Below are 25,450 nucleotides of genomic sequence, written 5' to 3'. Positions count from 1 at the left end.
TGATTGTTTTTCCTCATTTATAACTAAGATTTTACTTTTATTATTCAACAATACTGACTTTCTTTTTCTAAATGTTCTACTTACAAATCATAGTACTATATAGGATTCATTTCAAAACAACATGTAAGTGCCACTGGAAATGTGGCAGTGTGAATGCACATTTTTCTGTTACAGAAAGGGAAGGAGAAGACGCGGCAGCTTGAAGGGGTCCAGTGGTTTGGCAGAGCCATGATAGAGAGCTGGTCTCCTCCAGGCATGCCGGAGAGTCAGACTTTCTGCTCGTGCTGTCTGTGGAGGAGATGAGAGGGATGGGGACGACAACTGTAGGTGGGAAGAATCACTTTCTTCTTTCTCAGCACCTACCTCCCATTTTCCCTATAAAAAGACATTGACAATGAGACAAGCGGTTTTTGTGATTACCACATATGGCATAAAGAAGTTAATTAGCAGCGGCGAACCAAATCCGGCTCTATGTTGCCTGGATTACTAGGAGCAGAAACTTTGAGGAAACCTCTTTTCCTCCTCTTTCTGCAAAGAAGGAAAAAATTTGAGGGGGGAAATGTCTGTTATGACTTCTGTTGTTTCATGGCCAAAAGGTATTCCAGTGGCCTGGATCTCACAGATACCTGTAGGACATTCAAGATGTAATAAGACTGCACCACCCACTGTGCGTAGCGGCTCCCTAACACCAGCTACTCTGTCATCTTGTCAGGTCTGTTTTCTATTTATGGACACTCTCAAGCTTGGATTCCATCAGAAGTGGTGGTATTCCACACCATCCTCTATGCACTGCAGAGAAATTTATGGATTAAAAATAACTACAGGTAATCTTATTGCAGATCTAATTTATTTGCAAACCTTCATTGTTCTCCAGTCTGTACATTTAGGCATATATAAACTGATGCTTCTGTCAAAATGCACATCAATAGGTAACACTTTAGTTTTCTCCCAGCAGGATAGACTGTTCTATGAGTAACAGTCCACTGGCACATTAATACTCCAGGAGTGCACGTAATGCTAGCATTTGAACCAGGAGACTTCTTATTTAACAAGAACAATCACATCTTTTCTAATATCTCACTTTCTTTAGCATTCAGTTAGGTTGCTATATTTTCTCAGTTTCTTTTGCCACACTGAGTGGAGATATAGCAACAATCATTTGCAGAAACCACATCCCCTTGTTCAAGTAGAATGCTGCTTTCTGGTTTTGAATATCCTATGTTATCCTTTTGCTTTCAGTCAGAGAATAAAACAATATTAAGAATTAATTTTCAACAACTTATGCTTCACGCTGAGGCATACGCTTCTTGTAACATCACCACCTCTGTGCCTTTTCCTTTTTCTTTGTTCCTTCTTCATCTTCTATGATGTTAGAGTCCCCTTCATTGAATTATTAGGCTGAAAAAGAGTTCATCGGGAAATCATCTCGTGCATCTTCTTTCCTCAAAACCATAAGTTGTCTCATTTCTTGTAAAACATTTGTTTAGTCTGATGGAGTTTTGAAATCTTTCTTGCAGCAGTTTAATCCCATTACTGTATGTCTTGTTTCCCAGGACACAGAGATTCTCCTTGTCTTTGCAAAACTTCTATGAAGTTGAAGATTCCTATACGTCTCTCCCTTTGCTCTTCTATTATTCTTTAAGCTACATAGGTTTAAACTTTCTTCCCTGATCTTTTCCCAACCATCAATGATATAATTTGCTTTTTTTTGTTGCTTTTGGGAATCCCCTATTTCCAGAGCTATCTAAGAACTCTTTAGTTTCAAACATGAAGTTAAAAGCTTAAAAGCCAGCCTGCAGTTCTTTGAAATTGTACCGTCAACATTAAGAATGAAACTTCAATTTAGCCAAGTATCTCCTTGCCAGCAGTCTACGAGACTCTCACCAGAGATGTTGCCATCAATGTGGAAGCTAGCATACGTACCTCTGGTCATAGCTCTCTGCCTGCAGATATCAATGGTCAGGGAAGCTACAAGATTTTGAAGATGATGTCAACTTCTTTCACCTTCTTCCTTTCCAAAAAAAAAAAAAAGTCCTGAAATTCTTCTCTAAAGCTGCTTCATGCAGGAAGCTGAAGCTATTGCATGAAGATAGACAGGATCTTGTTCCCTCTGCTCTTGCCACAACTGTTCCCCTAAGTAAAAAGAGGCAGATCTGATAGTTTCTCAAAGCTACTTCACAGAGATATTTCATTTTCCAGTAACCAGTCACAATTAATGCACAGGAGCTGTTTGTTAAATTGTGTTTTCTGCCTGATTTTGTAATACCAATCCTTATGTTTTTTCCTCATAGTATTTTTTTTTTAATTAATTTTGTGATATGACAGTTATTGGCTAGGCATCCTTTTAAACACTCTGATGAATAATTAGTTTTACTGGGCAGTTATAAATTCCATCCAATGTCTTTATTACAGGTATTAAAATCATTAATCATTCAGCTAATTGCTTATTGGCATTCTTTTGTAGCTTTTAGAGTTTAGCAAAGTTCTTGCTGAGTAACATGGATAAACTTCTATCTAGCATGAGGCAGGTTCCTTCTTATATAAAGGTAAAGGTGACAAATCTATAAGACATTTTTATAGTGTCGACCTCAATAAAATATAACACTTAGGAAAGGGGCATCTCTTACACGTATTTTTACTTGAGACCCATATCTGGATTGCAGATGTCGAGGTTGTACATGAAGAAAAGCTCATTAAGAGGAGGGGGAGGTCTGATTTTGTTTTTTGCTAGAGCAGTATTAATGAGGAATAAGTAAGCCTGCTCTGGGATTTCAAAAGACAATTGTTTTAAACTTCAGGTCCGCAGGTCATGGGGTAAAGCCTGAGTTGATTTTCAGGACCCTACTAAAATTGTACTCTGCAGCTTGGAATACCAAATAGTGCAAGTGGAGGAAAATTTGCAGTTAGAGCTTACACACTCAATCCAGATAAAGATAAGGTTTAGATTTTTCAGACTTCTTATTTTCATTTTTCCGAGTGATCTTGTGCCTTACAAGTACGAGTAACATTGAAGATTAATGCTAAAAGTGAAAAGATTTACAAAGCCACTCCTTTTCAAATGAAATTACTATTATAGCAGAGATCAGATGTATAAAACAGGATGGATCATGAAGAGAGAACAAGATATTTGTGTACCCTGTTTATGTTTTACTTCTGAAAAGAAAATTTCACAAGCACAAGGTATGAACAGGTTTGGATTTACTGAGAAGTCTAAGGAGGCTTTAAGCTACTCCTTTATGCCTCTTTACTTGCTTTTTCCCATAGCGCAGCTTCATTTCTTCCCAAGCCCCATGTGCCAGAGAGGGGCAAGCAAGAAGGCCACCATGGGCCTTTCACATTGTATGTTCCAAAGTGCATGGATGTGTGTTGAATAAGGGGAGCGTTTTCCTGGGTATATGTATTATTAGATGGAGATATATCTGTAACTGCAAACATATATCAGTGAAATTATGAAATTAAAAAGAAAATCCAAGAATACTCTATGCATTCTTTAGGCATTGAGTAGGTGGAAAACAACATGGTTGAACACATATATTGAACGAAAAATCAAGAACAACTGTGTGCATTTGCTATACACTGAGTAGGAAAGATAACTGGGAAAAGAGGGTTAAAAACCAAACTGGAGTAAATTTCAATGAACCTGTGAAGATAAGAAACAAAAAAAGCAATCTTCTGCTTTACCAATAGATAAAGGTTTATAACTAGCATGCCCTTCTAGTGATGACATATGGCCCAGCTTCATGGCCTGTCTTTCGGTTAAATGAAACAAAAACACATGGCCATGTTGAGAATTATGGAGAGTGCAATGACTGGAATTATCTGGACTGAGCAAACAAGTAGATAACAGGCATACCTGGGAAAATCAGGAGAAACAAATGTCAATGTGCAGAACATATTGCCATAAAAAGTGCTGTAATGAGATGATCTCAGTATGGGCACCTAAAATAGAAAATGAATCAGGAGTATCTAAACAACCACTGCAATGAGATAAAGAAATGGGGTTTGTGAATTGAACCTGGAAAAGAGTGAGAGTAGGCATGACTGAGCGAGACATTCATCTAAAGGCAGTCTGACTGAAACTTTTCCTTGCTGTTATGGCACAAACTGTGGAAAGCCTATTTTCCTTCTCTGTAGTTAAATACCTGCAGTTATCATTTGCCTACATGTGTATGAAAAATATTTCTGTAAGATGCGAATGCATCATCTGTGCTAAATGTTTTACACACGCAGATGTGGCAAACTGTAGAGTTATATTTACACAGCTCCAAACTCTTCTAGCTGCCTATCTGCAGGTATTATGCGTACAGCAGGGCCAGTATATCTGATCACTGTTAAAAGTGGTGTCACTTCACTTCAAAGTTGGTGTGAGTTTACACCAATTTGATAGCTATCAAATCGAGCTCTATTGGCTTTTCTTCCTCTTACTAAAGATTAATAGTGCAGACATTTTTATAAATAATAACTTATTGTCCTAATGATAGTTCACTTTTAAAAATCCTACTTAAAGTCCTCTACTTTCAGAAAATTTAAATTTCAGATATACCCTTATGGTAAATATAATGAATACCTCTCAGACTAATAGGCTTTCAACATGGAGTAGACATTTAAGCACAATCATTTAACACAATGCTTGCTGTTCTAAAATAAACAAATACTTACAAAGCTGACTACTACTGCATGTGTTGTTTAGGATAAGGAAATTGAGGCAAGAAGTTGAAACACTTTTCGAAGGCTGCTTAGCACATTAGAGCAGGGATCAGATCTTTCTTGACTCATCTGCATGTACCTGAGTATCTGGAATACAATATATCATTGTCAGCTTGAAACAGTCTTCAGTTTTTATTATTTTGCGGGGCTGTTTATTAATTCTTTGATTAAAATTGACATCTGATTAAATATTTTATTCTGCCTTTGTAGTCTCTTCATATACAAAGCGTGACTTTCTGCCCTGCTAAGTGAGGATTTACTGGGCTAGATGTTGATTCAGTAGGTTGCAAGTGGAGTGGTTGCCCCCTGAGGGTCATATTAAAGCTTGAGGGGAGCTTTTTGAGCAACATTGCATCTTAAAGGCGATATATCAAGCTGATAGATACATGGCTCTTCTGTTGAGAAATTCACAGCAGAATTACTGCTGGTTGCCAGTTATTACTTGAGTAGTAAGGAGTCTCTCGGGAATATGGATCGGATAAAAAGGGTTAAGCTGAGGGAAATGTTACACCGAAGACCTTGGTGATGAGGAGTGTTTGAAATAGTCAAAGGATGCTTTGTGCGCAATTTAGAATTACCATTTTTGGGGGGAAGTGCTCTGTAGTTTTAATGATCAAAGCATGATTAGTTTAATAGAGCACCTTTCTCATTATGACTCAGCAGAGACTTGACAATTTCTTTGTTGTACCCTCCTGCCCCCCTGCCCCATGCCTTTGGAAGCACATAGCTGAGGACATTCTCTGCAAGCTAGAGGAAGTCTTTCAGATTAAATAAATTTGCTGTATATTCTAACGTATTGGTTTGAAAGTAGTCAGCTAGGCTTGTTCTACAGGTCAGTCGACTTTCACGGAAGAGATTTGTCCAAATTTTCTACTCTTCCCTATGCTGTGCTTTTGTTGGTAGAAGAGATTTGAACATTTAGCTGAGATTACCTACGCCATTAAAATAACATCTGCACTGTGAATCGTTATTGACATTTAGACAGCTACATCTTTGTTTTTTGATGAACATTCCTGTATCGCTATAATAACCACCGCTATACATACATAAAGCTTAATCGGAGCTTTTACTTTGTAGATCTCAGAGAGCTTTACAAAGAAGGATAAGTATTATTATCTCCATTTAACAGATTGAGAAATGAAAGACAAAGGTGAAGTGATGTGTCCTGACAGAACTGGAAATAAATTTAACGCTTTTGCATCCTCAGTGAGTTGCTCACACTGTCTCCTCAATAACAATGTGAACTTTGGCTTCCTGGCCAAATTACAGCTCAGCTAATTAGATTCATTTTTAGATGTAGCTTTTTTTGCTGTGTAGAATTTTTGTGTGCGCTTAAACAACTAGCGCATTTTAAGCTACAGACAGTTCAGTTCTAAATGAGGTAGTACCCTGCTTTGAAGGGATACGGAGTCTTTCTGTTAGTGTCAGCTTGTGAAAACGCTTTAAAACCCTCTAATAAAAGTTTTTAGGTTATTTTTGCCATCTTTCTCATGCTGGCTGAGTTTGCCTGCTAACAACTTCAGGAATCACTTTATAAAGGGATGCCAAAATAATTTGTGATTATCTGCGAGTACTGTACTTTTACATCCATAAGATTTAAACCCCCTTATTGCACAACCTAACTCCAACTTTAGTTATGTTGCTGCTAAACAGAACAATGTTAAGTGAGGTAAATATATGTTCTCCATTTTACTCTGAGAGTGAAATTTAATTCACATACAGAGGCATTTGGTGTGCAGATGTTTGGTTTTGATGGCTCAGCTGGAGGGATGTTGGGGGCTGTTCAAGTTCAATCAGCCATCTTCTTCCCTCTGAGTTGAGGTGCTCACAAGCTCTTGATTGGCCTTGAAGGTGTTGGCAAGGGCTTTGCAGACCATGAATTACCTTAGTCTCAGACATCTCCTGGATTTGGAAACAGGAAGATTTCAAGTTTACTTGGGATTTACTGGAGCCTTATTGCCTAGGTCTAGATAACAGCAGCAGGAGGGAGCATCCAAAGGCAGCCAGGCTGGCTCAAGCCCAAAAATTTTATGTTGGTTTTTTCACGGTAACAGAGAGGAGGGGGAGGGAGTGAGGGAAGCTGGAGATCCTCTTCCACTTCATTTTGTCCTGAAACAAATAGGAGGGTTGCAGGGCTAGGGGCCAATTCTCAGAAGTAAAATACCTGGTAATAACTCAGGTACCCCTGCAGCCAGCTTTTAGTAAATTTTCTTAGGAGAACTGGCAGACCTTGAACTTAAGGGAAAGCGAACAAGGCTCGATTGGAACAAGCCACGTCTTGTGCCTTTCTAGGTAATACAATTTGGAGCTGCAGCTGAAGAATTTTGAAGATCCCCAGTCATAAGTATGTCTAATCAGAGTAAAGCAGCCAGGTGCTAGTTCACGTATCTCTGTATATATATGTCAGTATAAATAAAAACTATTGTATATGACTGATGACTTTTTTTCTGAGCCAATGCCATCCTTTCATCTGTTTCAGGGAGAGAATGATTCAGATAGTGTATCACAAAGTCTGTTACTTTCCTCTTAGTAAGCACCCCATATACAGCTGGTAAATGAAAATCATAAAACCTACTGTAAAATACTGTTCGCTCATCTTACAACTTACAACTTATGCCCCAAGACTTACAACTACACCTTGAGTTACAGATCTATGAGACTGTTTTTTCCAATAGAGAGAAGGAAGAAAACAACAGCAACAAAAATTTCTGTTGGAAAGACCAAAGAAAGAAGCAAATGGTAACTACTGGACCATGAAAAGCAAAACTATTATACAAGAGTTTAAATGACAAAGGCAGTAACTTTCCAGTGTTTTAACTCTCTGGAAAAGAGCTGCAGAGCTACAACTACAGACATGCATTATATATAAAAGTTCCAGATGTGTTTATATACAGAAAGTTTCTTCAACAGATTGTTTTCTTCTTAAAGAAAAAACAAAGCCATAAACTCACGGGTGCAAATTGGCATAGTTCTTTTTACTGCATGCAGTGAAATTTGCAGCAGTTAAAGGTCATTGATAGTATCATTACTGACAGATTTTGATCTGCAGTTCCTGGACTTCATAAAAATTAATTTCCTTAACAAAACAGTGGGCTGAGACTGAGACCTCAGTGAATTTATTTTGATTTCTACCTAAGGACCTTTTTTTCCTTAAAATTTCTGCTGTTTTCTTTTAAAATTATTATTAATTTATAAGGGTGAGAAGGTATCTGAATAACAAAAAGTCTGAACGATTTTACTCTTGCTGGGTAACATTTCTGTGAGCATTTCTTTAACTTCTCAGGGTGGCAGAGCTGGGCACAAGGAGAAGTAGATAATATTTGAACAGGTGGTGGAGAATATGTTGCTTCTGAATTACTTCTGGTGTTTGGAGGTTTGCTTTTAGCAAAGTGATATTCATGTAACTGTATTGGAAAGAAGAAAATAAAGAAATAGCATTGTTCAGTAGTGAAAATGTTAAACTAAATGGACCATGTTAACATTGCTGTTGATCCTGAGGAACAGTTTTTCCAGTATATGGAGCATTTTGTTTCCACCCGGCATATGTTCTCCATGGTTTTCTCTGCTCTAATTCATCCATGTTTTTCGACAGCTCCAGATGGCGTGATGCCTCCAAGGCTTTCATCTGCCACTCCAACCAGTCTTCAGGTTGTCTGGTCTACACCAGTTCGCAACAACGCCCCAGGCGCACCCAGCTACCGACTCCAGATGCGGCGCAGGCATTCTGCTGGTGACATTTTAGAGTACGCAGACCATAGCAAGGCCACCATCAACTGATGAGCAAGAAAAGTCCCATTATCTTCAATATGGCTCACCTTTAGGGTGGCTGATTTTGTTACAAGACGTGGCATGTTTTAGTCTTTCTTTAGGTGCTGGGGTGTTTAATGATGTAACTCACGCTGCTTTTCTTTGCAGTTTGCTTTCCAGCCCTACTGCTTCCTTACAACACAGGGTCGGAGATCTTCAGCCATACACTGAGTATGAGATGAGAGTGGTTGCCTCCAATGGTTATGGCAATGCTTATAGCAACTGGACTTCAATGACTACGGCAGAGGACAGTAAGCAGTCCGATCTTATTTAACTCCCTTTAGCAGAAAATATAAATAACAGTTCAGCTGCCATTGCACATAATTTCTTTTGGTTCTCAGTTAAATAGCAATATGTATTTCCTTCCTGAATATTGACTTGCGATAATAACTCCTAAGGGATCAAGTATCTGCTGTCTTAGATTTTCATAAAACATGAATATTTAAATATATGTTTTGTGAAGTAATATCTTATTTCTGTATGTAATATCTCTCCATGCATATGTGTTCGTATATGGTTAGTTTAAGATACACTGGTAAGTACAGCTTTGTAAGTGGTGTACCTTTATATTCAGGGACTTGATTCTGATTTCAGTCTTATCAGAGAAAATAAGTTGAAGTTAATAGTATATGACAGTTGTCTTATCTATGTGTTGAGAATACCTAAGCTGTACCACAGCTGAACAGAACTTTTCATTCCCAGTGATCTTTGTTAATTTGAAGTGGTGATCTACTGGTCTGAAATTGAGTTTGTCATTGCCAATCCCATCACTTTCCTCATTAATAGTTCTATGTTCTGCAGACTCGCTCCACATAATTTGTTCGGCACTCCCTTGATTTAACAAACAGGTATCAGCGTATAGGTACAGCCATTTAGTTGGCAGGGTAGGATTTTGCACCTGATACAATATGTAAGCAGAAACATATGAAAAAACTTGAGCTTGTTGTACATAAGACATATACAAAATACATAATTTCTAGCTTTTTTTAAGAAACTGAGCTATAAGTTTTCTCTTACAATGTAGCAGAATATCTAATAGCACACTTTTTGGAAAAATCTGTTGTTTTCAAATATATTCCTTGCTTTTTTTTTTTAAATCAGTAACAGATGACCCCATTGTACCAAATTTTAGTGAAATTAAGTATTTTCTAAAGAGATTTTTCCTGTTATGTCTTGTTTAATAAGAAAGTCAGTCATTCTGAGCAGGAAAAGGCAGGGAGGGTGGGGGCTGTTTCATTACTGGTTTCATTATTATGTTGCTTTCTCTGCCTTCACACCAAAGTGCCTTGTGGTCTTACTCTATTTTACACTGATATGAGATCTGCATTTCAGACCGTAAATTTAACCTGATGCTCATATGCAATTGTTGTAGCAAATATTCGGTGCTGGTGACTCAACTTCATTTTAGTTCCTTCTCTAAATGGATAGCTGTCTATCTCGAGAAAACACCCAGAAGAAAACATGTGTTCCCATAATTGTAAAACATTTTTCTTTGAAGCTGAGCAAATAATTCACAACAGAAATTTATCTGATAAATCCATTTAAGCTCCGAAGGTATAAATGCTTCTATGAACACGTTACCAATAAGTAATTACCTAACAAAAGTAAGTTCTGAACTTGGTCTTTACATACCGGAGATGTGTTATCTACCTGTGAAAATCTTCATTGAGATTAAATTCCTTTATTGTAATTGTTTGTTATTAGTTTACTATTATTTAATATTATTAAAGTTGTCTACATTCATGGTCTAAATGCAACCAGTCTCCTATGACTATTTCATTCAAATTGCAATGGTTATTTAGCTCTGGTCAGATAGTTCACATAGTGTTGTTTCTTTTTAGACAGGAGGAGCGCAGATGTGTATTTAAAAGGCATCACTTGTTAGTATATATAAACATTATTTTTTGTGCAAAGTAGTAGGTGTAGAATTTTCAAATTCTGTTTTTGGGAGTTAGGGATAGGGCAGAAGGCCTACGCAGGACATGCATTCCTATATAGTCTTCTTGAACATATATGTAGAAGTTACCTGCTGCATAGAACTTAGATGGTCTTTGTGCACTAGCATGAAATGCTACCCTCTGCAAAACCTGGCTGCAAAAATGCCTTAAGTTAATATGGAAAGTAGATGTTGCCAAAGGAAACTTAAGAGCAAGAAAAGAGAAATATAATGCCTCTGCCAGTGTTTATGCAATTAAAATATTTTGAGATTAACAAACAAGTCGCCTCCTCAGCTCTGGTGCTGCATCTTGTTCCTTAGCTTAAAATAAACTTCTGTAGTTCAGTTATAAAATCCATGTCTCCAAGGGGAGACTATTTTCCTTAAAATGTCCTTTTTCATTTGCATTGGTACTGCTGAAGAATACGTGCTGATGTGTCCCCAGTATCCAACAACCCTTGTAATTTACAAAAAACCCCCAACTTGCAGTGGCGACAAAGGACTCTGCTTTTGGTGTCATTGTGGAGGGCTTGTCTGTGAAAGGGTATTCAACTCAATTGCTTAAGACTGAATGATTGTCATTGGGTATAAGCGGTATTTCTGTCAAGGTTTCAATATGTTTCTTATAAAACTGCCTATCCTGACAGCTTGTTCCAGAAGTACACTTAATTCCTGGCCCTGCTAACCAATAGACTTTGGCTTTTTAAAGTACAATTTGACAGTAGAAATTTCCCATGTCTCTTGATCTATTGAAATATATGTGTGTACACATGTTCTTACTGAATTTTATGCAGCCAATGTATGTCTTTTTTGTTTCACCAAAGCATAAAATATCTGTAGGAATAAAATATATGCATGTGTGTGCATTTATGTGCACATACACCTGATAGCAATAGATGTAAATCAACATATCCACTTTTAAAGTCAATGGAGCTCTACTAATACGAGCTGATGATTTCACAATATATCTGCATATTATATTTTATTTATGATAAATATTTAGTAAACTAGGAGGATATTAGGAATGATTAAGGAAAAATTAGCAAATGCTGCCATAAAAATGTGTTGTATCTGATAATAAAATGTCTTAATATACAGATTAGTAGGTTTGGGGTATTTTTTAATGCAAGAAAAAATGCTGCAAATAATTTTCAAATGCTTCCATTTACATGAGTGTGGGAATAGTAACTGATTCCATGCATTTTTTTAAAGTCTAACCTCCCCATGCCAGATGACAACAATGTACATATCCTATGAATATTTTAAAACCTGCTAAGCATGTGTTAATAAAAGATGTTTGTTCCAGTGATCTTGGTCAGTATAGCACCAGACTATTTACTGCCAGAGAAATAGAAACAGTTGATGAAGTTTCTGGATTAGATCTTACTTTCAGTAACTCGAATGTAAATTTAAGGTAACTCTCTTGCAATCAATGTAATCACCACTGAACTGAGAGGTCAGTATGTACCATTGAACTGAGAGCAGAATTTCATGCATTGCATTCAGAAATAAAACACAATTGTCTAGATATAAAAAAGAAGATATCAGTTAAGTTTTCCCTTTTGTGATGGCAAGTCTTTGAGCTATCTGAGAAGGAAGCTGTAAAGGAGTTGGTTATAGTTACCTAAAGCTGGCCCAATGGCAGCTGCTGCATTCTTATGGCATAGCTTTATGATTCGCAAAATTATATTGGCTGGTAGCAATCCACACGATGTAATCTTTGATCAGAGGGATAGTTCCCAAATGAGAAAGGTGCTTTTTCTAGTGCTTGAGAAAATCCATCTTGATTTCGAAAAGTTTTAAGCTAGCAAAATTGCTACTTTAGAGAAAAGCTGCCTGTTCCTTTCTTTTCTTTTGAATGTCCCAGAAACCGTCTGCAATCCAGTGAGTTGCGTACCGCAGGACATCTCACTCACCAGCATGTTCTCTACATTTCAGTCCCGTGGGTCAGTGCATGATTCCAGTATGGAGAGCTCTTACTGAAGCCCTTTTATAAGTGCCTGGCTTGCACTAGTTGAGAGAGAAGGTTTTGCGAGTTGCCTATCAGGCAGTCCAATGTTTTATTTTTTAGTTCTTACATTAAGTGACTGCAAGTCCCTCTCTTTTACGTATAAAGAAGTTATAGGCCAGTCCATGTTTATTCACAATAAATAATGTCAAAAGTACAAAGTAGTCACTTGAGAACATTATGTATGGAAGTTGCTAGGAAAAAAAAAGCAATTAAAAAAAAATAAAGAGAGCTCCTGCAATGTATCAGCTGAGCTATTTCTTGACAAAAGAGGGAAGCGTTATTCCTGTCATATAGAGTGCTGTTGTGTGCTCCTCTGGCATGCTTACCACAGAGCTTTGGTTCCAGGATGAGGAGGCCCATTCTCTTAAAGCTTCCTTAAGTAGACAATAGAGAGAGGCAATGCAGAACAAGAGGGTAGATGATGCAGTTCTCAGCTTTTGGAAGCGCTTGCTTTCTCTGCTGATTATATTCGTTGTCTGAGAAGACAAGTCTCCTACTTTAGCTGTGTAAGTTAGGTCCATATGATTTAGGCATATAAACTAATCCATAGATAGTTGATGTGAATGTGGTCACGTGCTCAGGAAAGATAAATGGAAACTGAAGCAAGAGAAGACAAAACCTGGTGAGATGATAAAGGGAAGAGAAAGTCATGTGAAAGACGGGGTGAATAGCAAAAGGACAGAAGAACAAATTAAGCTGAAGTAGTATCGTGGCAGATATGATACAATGATCGTATGATAAATAGTACAAACTGCCCATGCATCCCTATAGATTAGGAATTGGAAGAAGTTTCTTAACTGGTAGGCTGAGGTTCTGGAACCAATATGCATTTGGAGCAGTAGAGGGCAAAACGTCTGAATACTTTGAAGACGGCTCTTAATACATATTTGAAGGGGTTCATATGGACTGCATGTCATTGCATGAACAGCTTAACGACTTTTGAGTACTATGATCTGATATGATAAAAATTCCTGTGGTCCCTTTTGCCCAGAGCTACACAATTTGGATTTTCTGCTGGATACAGTCGGTAGTATATGAAAGACACCACACTTTGTTAATATGTTAATATGTATTCATTGTCCATGTTCCTGAAAAGAGTAAATGATTCAAGAATAAAAGGCACAGAATCTCTATTCTGCTTAGTGAGAGGGTTTCCCAGCAAATCAGGTATTTCTCATTAGCTTTAAAGGGCAGTAGTCCAGGTACACGTCTCAGTGTATTAATGAAAGTATAGATTGCCCCAAAATACATCCATGAGAGTCTAGCTCCTCGCTCCCCCAGTCTGTACAATAAGTAAACAAACATGTGGTTCTAGTCAGGGAATTAAAAAGATGAATGACAATTTTGTACCTTCATTTTAAGTCAAGTCTGAACTTTTGAAGCAGATGAGCAAAATAGCCTGCCATAAAAGATAATTTCATTTGCCAAAATGAAACTACCTTCTAGTATTAATACTGTAATGAAATGGTCTGAAATATGAACTACGAATCTTAAGGCAAAAGATGCCCACTGTTCCCATGTTCAGTAGTTACTTCTATAAACAATTAAATCCGTGTAAAAAGCTTTATGATTTTATTTTCATCATTGTCAGGCTGAGCTGTGTAGCTGTCATACTTTGCAGTCTTCCCTCCAGTGACAACCACATTGACAACATGTTATACTCCACATTGATTTTACAGTTAAGGAGCTGATTGTGATATATAGGGATTTTAAGAATTCAGCTGAGAGGCTGACTTTTGCCTTTTATCATTCCATTAAAATTTTATAACCATCTTTTTCATGTCATTTCATCCATGAATTCTTACTTTAGAAAGTGATAGCTACTGCTGTGAGCATAACTTTTCTCATGTTCAGAGCTTTTTATTGTATTAGCAAACTATCCCAATTATAGTTAATACTCATGTTTTACATAATTGTGGTGACCCTTTCAACCAAGCAGTATCGTGCTAGTTGATTTGTATATAGAATTAGATGATTCTGCTTGCCATTTAAAAAGAAGCTACACCGAATGAGTGTTGGGGACCAGGATTTAATGCTTTCCCATCCAGTGGGGCCAATTAAGCATCTCTCAAACGTCTTATTTGAACTCAGAGAGTCTTAAAAGTCTCTCTTTTTAAAGGGCAGTAGGGAATGTGTGGGTAGGTATGCTAGCTACCAAAATACGCTTTTTTGGGGGAGGGACTAGGGGGACCCAAAGTTTAAGTTTGACAGCTCCTCCCATACATTACAGATTGTCCTTAAGGAATACATCTAAACTCTGGGGGGGTTGAAGCATAGGTTCAACTAATTACCATGTTTCAGCTGTAATGCCAGCAACTTATTCAGTAGGAATAAAAAGCCTTATCCATTCCCTCACAACAAACTGCTTGATTGTTGTGGGGTTTTTCTTGTTTTGGGGTTGTTTTTTTTTTTTCCTCCTGCAGAAGCTCACAGTGTGATAGCTTATTTATGAGGTATAATTAGACAAAATGCAAGTTTGTAGCTCAGTGGTAAATATTATATCTTTCAACTCCCCTCCCCCATTAAACTAGAATTTGCAGCAACTTATTTTCAAGGTCTTCAATTCCAAAGCAAATTTTCCTCTTTCCCCTTCACCCCAGCAAAATTTTCAGTTTATAGAATATACATCTAATTCAGGTTTACACCTCCACCTCTCCATCTTTCAGTGAAGTCTAAATAATGGATCAAATTTTGTTCCAGCTTATGACCTAATTGATTTTGCCCAAGAGTACATGCAAATAGAATTGAACTGCTCTTTACAACGGATCGTCTTTTATACTTGTAAATTCAGAGATCTAAATTAATCCTAGAGTGCACAAGCATTAAATATAGAACTCCATTCTTATTATCACTGTGAGTAGAACAGGATATGTGATATGGATGAGTTTTATGGAGTTGCTTTGTGATGCATCATATAATGAAAGAAAAAACACTGTTACTTTTTCCAATTTAAAAGCAAAAAAAAAAAAAAGCAAAAGCTTGCTTTCCTGGTTTTACATCACTGTTTCCACAGACATCAGTGGAATAATCCTGATTTACCTTTCTCTCTGTGTAAGAGGAGAATCGGGACTTCTGACTGCTTCAGCTGTTATTCTAAAATATAGAAGGAGCCACTCATTGTGCTGGATTGTTTTCTAGGGTTCCTTTTTTTCCATCTCTCTCTCTTTCCACTTAAAAATTGTCAGGAATTATTTAACTTTTAGTGAAGTAAATTATTCTTCCTATAGAGATACTGTCCCTTGTGGTTTGGACAGCATACTGCTTCGCTAGGAATTAAATGATGGTGGTGTTGACTACCATGGAATTCAGCATATGCTACGTTGTGTGTCCTGGAGTCTTAGCACGCCCACAATCACTAATGAATTTTAAATTTTCAACCCTTAGCATTTGAAACTTAGCCCCCCCCCCCCAAATCCCCAAACCTAAAGCTATTTTAAACAATTACTAAATCCAAGTATATCTTTTTTAAAGATTTCAATAAAATGTAATGTTCACAGAAAAATCTCATAAATGTCAAAATTTCTATGGGCAGAATAGGGGGCGAATATAGTATTTTCTTGATCTGCTGTAGCAATTTATAGATTTCAGGACGTGGTTTATAAGAATGCTAAATGTTCTGGAATTACAGCTGTTACTGATCAGTGATTGAGCCAGATTTGTGTTATTGCACCATGTTCTTGCTTGTACCTAGAGAGCAGTAAAGCCTCAATATAATAAAAAGCACCTGCATTTTAAATGAAATTTCAATTGAAAAACTTAACAGCCCTTCAAATTGCAGAATTTAACGCAGCCCAGTAAAGCTTAAATAACACTTTGCCTCCACAGGCTGAGGGTTTTGCATTCAAGGTGACTTGATTGTGTCGCATGGTGAAATTATTTACAATTAAGGAATTTCTCTGGAGGGCTGCAGAGTATTTGCTGTTCCACAACACCTATGCAGGCATATGGTCGGTCTTTTTCAGTATTCATGGAAGCTCCTGAACCTTTATGATAATTGAATCAGTTAGAGTGCTGAGTGGAGCAAGCATAAAACCTGTTAACCTAAAGGTCAGATCTGTGCATTGTTTATTTATCAGTAGGTGAAAGAGCTAAATCGGCAGCTTCTGTCACAGTCGCAGTAAAAAATCACCTATAATATTAACAGGGAGTAGATAAATTGCAAAAAATGGATTAGAATTATAAACAGAATGAAGTAAAATATTGAATATATAATGAGAGATGCAGTAGGGGCTTACTGGGCTGTAAAATATGCAGCTTTGTTATGCCTGTGCCATTGGTTGCAATTAGTAGCTAGCGCTCTAGAAAAATATCAACAAAAGCTAGAACTGCAGTTCTATATCGATACTTAGCCGTACACTTTCTCCACATGCTAACAGCATTGATAGGATGCTTTTGAGACACAGGAGGAAAAAAGATGCAGAGAAGGAGGGAGGAAGGTTGAGAGGAGGGAAAGTACGCTGACAGAGCAGCTTGCCTTTGATAAGAGAGACGCATTCATCCCTTGAATAGCTGGGCCTACAGTTTCTGAAGAAATAGGCTGTTTGGTAGATTTGAACGGCTTTTGTCATTTTGAGACTCATTTGATGAGTACTGCTTGCTAATGCTGACTTTTACAAATCACAGACTATTAGTAATTTTCCTTTCCTCTTTTTTTTTCCTGTTACAGAACCTGGGCCTTTAGATCCACCACTTCTATTGAATGTTACAGCAAGGGCAGCAAGCATCACCTGGCAGCATCCTTTAAAGGAAAATGGCATTATCACTCACTATAATATTTACCAAAATGGCCAACTGCATGCTACAGTGCTGGGAACTAGATCTAACTGCACTGTACAAGACTTGCATCCTTACACAGTCTATGTGTTTCAGGTAGAAGGATGCACTTCTAAAGGATGCTCTCTTTCACCCGAGACCCCAGCAATACGGACTCTTCCAGATGCGCCTGAGGGTATTCCTGCTCCAGAGCTCTACTCTGACACTCCAACTTCTGTGGTCATATCCTGGCAACCACCTGCTCACCCGAATGGTTTGGTGGAAAACCTTACGATAGAAAGGAGGGTGAAAGGAACGGAGCAAGTATCAACTGTGGTGACTCTCCCCCTCAGTCAGTCCATGAGCTACATTGACCAGAGTACTGCTCTCAGCCCTTGGCAGAAATTTGAATACAGAATGCTGATGAGCACCCTTCATGGAGGCACAAGCAGCAGCGCGTGGTCAGAAGTTACCACGAGACCGTCAAGACCTGCTGGTGTTCAGCCGCCTGATGCAGAAGTGTTGGGACCGCATTCAGTTAAGGTAGGAACAATTCTCATTGCCTCATGGCTTTAGCATGTTTTCTGTGTAGCAACTGTGTATTTAAGAGAGACATCTACTGGCTGAGCCAACAGATTTCGTTGCTGCAGGGGTAGCTGAATAATTAGTGTCTGTCCTTTGGCTCAAAAGCAGCAGATTCCTTTCCATCTTTTTCCTTTACACCAGCCTCTGGCATTATACTCCAGTTCATTTTCTTCCTTATACACCGGACGTGTTTTGAACATTAAACTTGAATTCTTACTTTTAACTCCCTAATCAGATCAGAAGATAACCTACTACCTTCTCCAAAATTTCAAGACTTCATTAAAATGCTAAGAAGTAAAAAGATTTTTTATGTACTTAAATCTTGTATATAGTTATCAGATTTTTTTTTTTAAATAGCTAATGAAAAAAAAGTAGCATTGTGGTTCTCCTGATTTACGAAAGAAGAGTCTTACAGGACTACCTAGGAAGTTTTCAATTATTCACATCGTTCTGTTGGGAATGAACTCTAGAGGACAGGATAACTACCATTGTTTTGGCTTGCATACAAACTTCATTCAAGGGAAATTAGTGTAACCAAACAAGAGGGATTTTTGTAGCTTAGAAGCCTCTTTTGTGTAAATACACACATGCTTCCATGGATTCAGTCTTGTACTAATGCCAAAAGTATTGGTACAGTAGCTTGCTCACCAGAGCACAAAACAAAGGACATTTGCATAAGATTGAAGTTCATCTGTTAGATTTATTATTTTTGGTATACATTGTATTTTCAAAAGGTAAACAGAGTGGTGTTACCAATGCAGTCTAAATAGTTTGAGGGTATGAATTTAAGCAGTAAACCAATGCTGATTTTTTTGCTTTGTTCACACATAATTTTAAGCTATGAAAAAAGCTATTCACCATTAGACCAAAAAATCTTGAGCTTTTAAAATTATGTTTTAATGTCTAAGGAATTGCATGTTACCCCCACGTTAATAGCAAATGAGTTCAGTATGAGTACAATGGTTACCGTAAGAATTAATAATGATCGACCACTAGTAATTGTGATGAATTGCCAGACTGCTTATTGCAGATTTGGGCGATCTACTTCCAGGACTCTGCCCTCTGTGCTTCTGTAGATATATCTTAATATCCACCACAATTTATAGTAAAGCATTTTTCATGGATTTACCAGAAGCAGCAATGCTGAGTAAACAGTAGCCCTAGCTCAATGGCATGCTTACACGCGTGTCCACGTTTTATTGCATGAGCTTTTACACATTGGCTTCAACTCTGAGCACAAAGAAGAAGTCGCTGCAACCTTTAATGCTTCAGTTAATGTGATAAGGGCATAATAATTTTATATCTTACCCATATTTTTTCTTTCTCCAAGTGCAGTCAACACCCAATCCTAATTTTAAAAGCCTGTGAGTTATCAGAGGTCTTGTCATTCTTTACTGGATGTCTTTTCTTGAGATCAGAGGTGTGTGCTCAGTTGTAATTTTATTGTCTTTTGCTCAGCTCCAAGATTAAGTAATCGACCAATACTGAAAGTCAGTTTGATCGTTTATTCCTTCTGAAACCTGAAATCAGGCAGTGCAGTCTTCACTCTGTATTAATTTAATTTCAATGTAACAATGCTTTTCAAATTTCTTTTCCTTTCTTGCCGAAGAGTTCAACTGCTTTTTTTTCCCTGGTTCTTCCCCAGTCAATCATTTACACTCAAAGCTCTTTAAAGCCCTTTAATGTCTACATTGTATGACCTTCTGTATGAGTGGTGGTCATATTGTGTGTCACTGCTGCTCTTGTAGTCTCAGGCTTGTGTTTCCCACCAAGAGACACATGCTTGTTTGGTCTGTTAAGACTAATTTCTGTCAAAGATGCTGAAGCCTGGATGCATTTATTTCCATGACTCAGTTTTACTGTTTGTTTTTCTTGATGTTAAATATTTAGCTTAAAATGTTCAAAATAATAAAAGGTGGCAGCATTTAATTGAGAAAAGTGACTTATGTATATGCCTTTCCAAATATACTCTTTTCTGAGTATCTGTCCTTCAGCAAAAATTCTCTCTCTCAGTGTACAGAGTATTGGTATCCTTTGCTGATACGGACATAAATTCTTCTGATTTATCTAGTATTTTATTTTCCTTAGTGGTGTTTAATTTGATAGTCATCATAATTGGGGGAGAGTTGGGAATACTTGGCACAGTTCCCGTGAAGAGGGTATTCCATGGCTGAGACATTACTTTGCTTCTGATTTCTAAGATTCTAAGACATCTTAAAAGTCTTAAAATTTCTTACTTGTCCAGGACAGCAAGAGATTTATTTTTTTAGCTTTTATTATTACTATTTATGATATCTGCAAAAAATTGAAATAAAGTTATAGGTGCAGAAGAGCTCATTGCACTTCATAACTGAAGAGATTATGGACAAGGCTTGCTGCACCCAGTGGTTTTCTCGCCTTCTGCTTGTTGGGCGGTGGGAGCACCAGAGGAAGCGACTGGGATCTCATCTTACTTGTGAGTTTTCTTACAGGTCTGTCAAATGGATTAGCTCGCTAGTGGTGGTGGTCTTCCCTTCCCTTCAATTTTATGGCAAGTTCACATCAGAGTAGCAAGACTCTGAGACCCCCCAGTGGGCTGTGCTGTGGTGCTGAGGCTGTCTTGTGGCCTGTGTGACTGTTCTGTGCTAGCAGACTACAAGAAGAACAAGTTAGCACCGGTTTTAAAAACATTTGTGGGTTTTGCCCTGCTCTTTCAAACTAGGCTGTAGATCTGAATAGCTGCTCTGCAAACCCCGTGTGCCCCTTCATCCCAGCAGTACGCTAGTTGCACAGGCAGAACGACGGTGAAGTGTTGTGCAAGGATTGCCTCTTAGTGGTTGAAAAGTTTTCCTGTGTGGAAATAGGATGGATCTGGTTTGGGATTGCTTTACACTGGTGCTTTTAAACCCTGCTGAGAGTCCCAGAAAGGCATACTTTCCCTCCTGAGCACCACGCCTGCAGTGCATATATCACCTGTGTAGTGTGCAAATCAAATTTGTGGAATCTGCTTGTGCTATACAATGCTCTCATCTTACTCAGTGTCTACGATGGTAACTCTTAAGCAGAGAATGGAAAACAAGCCATCTCTTTGGGAGGCAGATTTTAATTACCTCTTGCCCTAGAGAGAGCTGTCCTCCCAGGTTAGAGCGGAAAGTATCGGAAGGGCACTGTGGGAAAGATTAGCAAGAGGCTCCTTTACCAAGCCACGGTTGCAAATCAATAGGGCTTTCAGCTGTCAGTGCAACCAATCCCTAAACCATGAGCGCAAATATTTACTTCTCCTGAAAACAGAGAGAATTTACAAAAAAAGAGAAACATATTTCCATTCCTTTATTTAGTCATCGAATCAATATAAATGATTTGAGGATGTGGAGAATTCAAAGTGCTCCAGGATAGTACTCACTTGAGCATACAGCTTATTTTCATAGACCAAAGCTTCCACTCTGCAAGGAGGAAAATATCAGCACAGCAGGTCACTCTTGGCATAAACACTTCTGATGTGTATGTGCTCCTTTAACATTTAATTTTAATCAGAATGGACCGATATCTCTCCATAACATTTAGCTTGCTTTCTTTGTGCAACAGAAAGTGTAAAGCTGTCGATAATTTTTAAAGTACCCATTTCTGTGACACCTGCATGATATTTTTTAATATTTGCTGAATTGATAATGTTCATGGTAGCGGAGTATACTGTGCAATAAACTGCTTTTGTGGCTGATTAAATGCCAAAGTGAAGTGGAGGTATTCAGCAACTGCAAAAGTCGTTTATTTAGTATATGCCAATGCCATGAACATTATTCCTGTTACACAAGATTTGCTATACCCTAATGTACAGAAGTATAAAAGAAATTGTTTCCTTTTCTTGTGAGGGTTGCAATTGCTGTGCTGCTTCAATCTCACACTTCACACTGATATGACATTCGGGAATGTAGCTAGGTTGAGTGGCTTGAGAAAGAGGCTGGTTTACACAGTGAATAATTATTTAAAGGAGTTCTTTGTGTGGGAAAAGCATTATGTGGCTGGGTACGCTGAACTAAATTAACTGTAGTATGCAAATTCTCCAACTTTGGCCATTTAACTTTCAATTGGAAGACTTCCCTTTCACTGCTGTGGTTGTTCCTTGAGGGCTTCGGCCTGGGGAAGACAGATGTAGTCTTGATTGTTGGCTTAACTGGAGACTTGCTGATGGATGTTTGCCTGTGTTGCTCTCCCTTGCTGGCCAGAGCCACCAACTGGACCATTGATAAGACAAGAAGCTGCAGCCATTTCCCGTCATTCTTTGCATAACTTCTTTCTCAAGATAGAAGTTGGCATGAGCTGCACTTAATCCTGATGTTTCTCTCAAGGGGAAAGGAAATTTTTTTCTTTTTGGTGCTTAGATAGCTTGTAAGAGAATGGTTTCATCCTGGTTGGATGAAGTAAGTACCTTATTGACATATATTTCTTGTGCCATGCTATTCCTTCATGATAACGTCAATTACAGAAACTTCCTGCAATTTGATTAGATGCAAAATGAGAAAAATGAAAATTATGATGATCTCATTGACTTCTTCTCTCTTAATATATGTTATATGTGTTGCCTGCTAATAATGAAGGGCCATGGTGATTCTGTAGCACCAAACTGTCATTCTCCTTTCTAATTTCTTTTTTTGCATGTTGATCTAATACAATGTCATTCATTCTCTATGGATTATTTCTTTTTCGTAAGTATTTCCTCATGACTTCCCTACTGAGGAAGGGTTGTAGGCTTTTTAATTCCATTCTCATTCATGTTTGTTGTTACCCTCAGAGATGGCAATCACTTAATTTACAGTTCACTTGCCATTCTTTTCTTTGTATAGAAGAAGCTGCAGCAAAGAAAGCTGGTATTCCACCCTACAGATTGAACAATGTCATCAGTTTGCTGTCCACAGGATCTTCAAGAGCTGCAGTCTGCACTCTTTCTTTGCAGAAGATTATAATTTACTGCTACAGAGAGATAAACTTTTCTAGTAGCTATTTCTGAAATTTTACTACTAAATGGGATATGCAAGTGAGCAAACACAAATAAACAAGGCTCTATTTTTATAGTTGTCTTCTGTTCTTCGTTAGCTCAGAAGCTGGACTGTTGACTGCTAAATGCCTGTTGTTCTGCAAATAGGCTGGGACTAAAATACACGGGAGAAAGATTTCAGCTGTTGTGAATGGATATGACTGACAGACACATTTAAAGCAATATACGCTGTAGTTACAGTTTGAGTATCATCCGCGAAAAGGAAGGTGTTTATCTATTTTCCACTTCCTATGGAATTACAGCTATAGGCATATGTTCTGGAGTTGTTTTTTTGTCTCACATGTTAATGTTTGCTGCCCTGTGAAGTTCTGATTACAGAACGTTGGAAGCAATGGTAATAACTCCATGGTCACTGAAGTTGGTGACTAACAGGGAGGTGATCCTTCAGTGTTTTACCTCTGCAGATCACTGTGTGGTAGAGAATGAGGCTGTGGAGACCCTTCCTCTCTTCCAGGTTAAAACCCCCTGTCGCTATTTCATTCTCAAAATGCTTCAGACTGCAGTTGCCTAAGAACATAATTTTGAGAATACGAACAACCCTGATACCTAGGCCTTGTACACTAAAGGGAGATGCAGTAAGCCTACGTAGCAGCTTCGCGCTGGGGAGAAAAAAAGAGTTTGGACTTTATTCACCACACTTCCAGTTTTATGCAGGTATGCCTGGTGCATTGGGGAAATTGTTTAGGAGCGATCAATCCTTGTGTGAAGATTGCCTTGTAATGCTGCTAAGGTCAGTGAGACCTTGGTTTATTCCCCACATAAGTGCTGCTTGAGCGACTTAGGATACTCCAACACCCATAGGAACAACCTTAACTTGCACACTAGAGGTTTTCCACATTTTAGGACTGTGATTTCTTGCACAGCTTGCTCATTTGGTACAGATCATACAGGGGTGAACTAATCAGGGTTTCATCAGCGTTATCCCCCTGCCTTTGATATAGCTTAAACGCTTTACTGTAGTAGGTGTTTAGGATCGTAAATTAATGTTCTTTCTGTTTTTCCACTACTCAAGCTAAGTGCTTCTAGAAGTTTTTGTAGTAGCAATCTGTTACTGCAAACTTGATCGTGCCGTTCTTCTGTGGTAGTGCTTGCTGAAGTTGGATGTAATTCATGGGCAAAGTGCATGAGAATAATTATCAGTGACCTCTGTCAGGATTTGTTTTTCTGGTGTGATACTGGCTCTTGATTGAATCCCACTATAATTTCTGTTAAGGTAGATAAGAACTCATAAGGAAATTCATCTCCCAACTACTTTTGCAGGGGCTGGGGGGTTGGCAGAGGACTATAGTCCAGTGGTTGGAAGGCAGAATTAGGGTAGCAGGTCTTTGTTTTCAGTTTTGCTTCTTTCTGATACGTGACTTAGTCTGGGATTTAGTCCTTTCATCTGTAAAACTGGAATAATAATACTTGCAATTTGAGACTTACAACGTGCTTTGAGGCCAGCAGTGAAAAGCTCTCAGTAGTGTATTTATTACATTCTGTTTGTAGATGTTACAAGCAGTAGCTAGGAGAAATGAGAATAAAAGGAAGCCAAACACACTGATTTAAAAGCTAACTGTTGAAGCCAGGCCTGAACCAGTAAAATAGTTACCCATGTGCCAATGCCTCTCTTCACATAGCTCAGAATTAAATTGCAGGGTTCCAACTGCTGTCAAAAAAAAAGAAAAAAAGATTTCCAAGGTTATAACTGTTTAATGGGGGGAAAATGGCTAATTTCTGTCTCTTTAAATTTTGTGGTGGAGAAAATAAGGTGCTTTGATCTTTAAATGACAGCTTCCAGAGTCATTACATTGAATCAGTTAATCTCTCCCAGTAGTTACCTTATTCTCTCTTCCTCATGGGCATCCTCTTTCATGGTCTCAGTGCTGAGCTTCAAATCAATGAACAAACTGTTACTGCTTCCAACACAGCCCGTCTAGTGAGCTTTCCTGCTTTCATGCATTGCCAAGCTCTTACCTCAAACCTTGGCACGTTGAAGTGGAGAAGAGGTCCAGTAGTGCCACATGTGTGTTACCCAGGCTGGCTTCATCAGCTGCATTTACACTGTATGGGTCAGGCAGCCCCTTGCCTTCTGACAAGAGAAGTTTGCCAGAAACTGCATGTCCTGTCATTCCCAGGTGACGTATGTAATTCAAAGCAGGTCAAGTGACACAGCAGTGACTGTGAGTATCCTTGGTCATCCCTTTATCTAGTTTAAAAGAATACTAACCAAAGCGATAACTGATCTACATATCTTTGTATGAGATATCCATGCCCAGACAAAAATAAGTTGCATTCTGTGTCATGCTGCTGACTGAATATTCTTTTTGTTCAGCCTGGTTTTCATTTCTCTCAGAAGAAGAAAAAAAAAAAAAAAAAAAAAAAAAGAGAAATTTCCCAGTGTAAGACACATGCAGCTTCTATGTTATGTACAGTATGAGGTATTTTATCTGCTAGTGCAAATGCTGCAAAGTAACGCCTGGGAGATTTTAAAAGTTTTACCAGCTAGTGCACATGCTGTATAAAACTCGGGAGCTGAGGTTCTGGAGCAGCATCTGTCCTCCTGCCCATGTTGTTAATGTTCCTTTATGTGAAGGGGTGACAGTGTATGGTGAATCTTGTGCAAGTTCTATTAGAGGAA

The 25,450-nt window shown here is 38.2% G+C and overlaps 1 protein-coding gene across 1 annotated transcript in view; it reads left to right on the top strand.

The window, feature by feature from the left end:
* The window catches only part of USH2A (usherin), a 396,442-nt gene that overhangs the window by 248,776 nt on the left and 122,216 nt on the right, over positions 1–25,450 (top strand). The window contains exons 38-40 of the mRNA XM_075496427.1: positions 8,300–8,450; positions 8,623–8,765; positions 17,128–17,756. Of these exons, the coding sequence (XP_075352542.1) occupies positions 8,300–8,450; positions 8,623–8,765; positions 17,128–17,756 (923 nt within the window). The remainder of the gene's footprint in view (positions 1–8,299; positions 8,451–8,622; positions 8,766–17,127; positions 17,757–25,450) is intronic.

This window comes from Mycteria americana, chromosome 3 (assembly GCF_035582795.1).
Source record: "Mycteria americana isolate JAX WOST 10 ecotype Jacksonville Zoo and Gardens chromosome 3, USCA_MyAme_1.0, whole genome shotgun sequence".
NCBI lineage: Eukaryota > Metazoa > Chordata > Aves > Ciconiiformes > Ciconiidae > Mycteria > Mycteria americana.
Note: the sequence above shows the minus strand (reverse complement) of the source record. Positions and strands in the feature narration are given on the sequence as shown.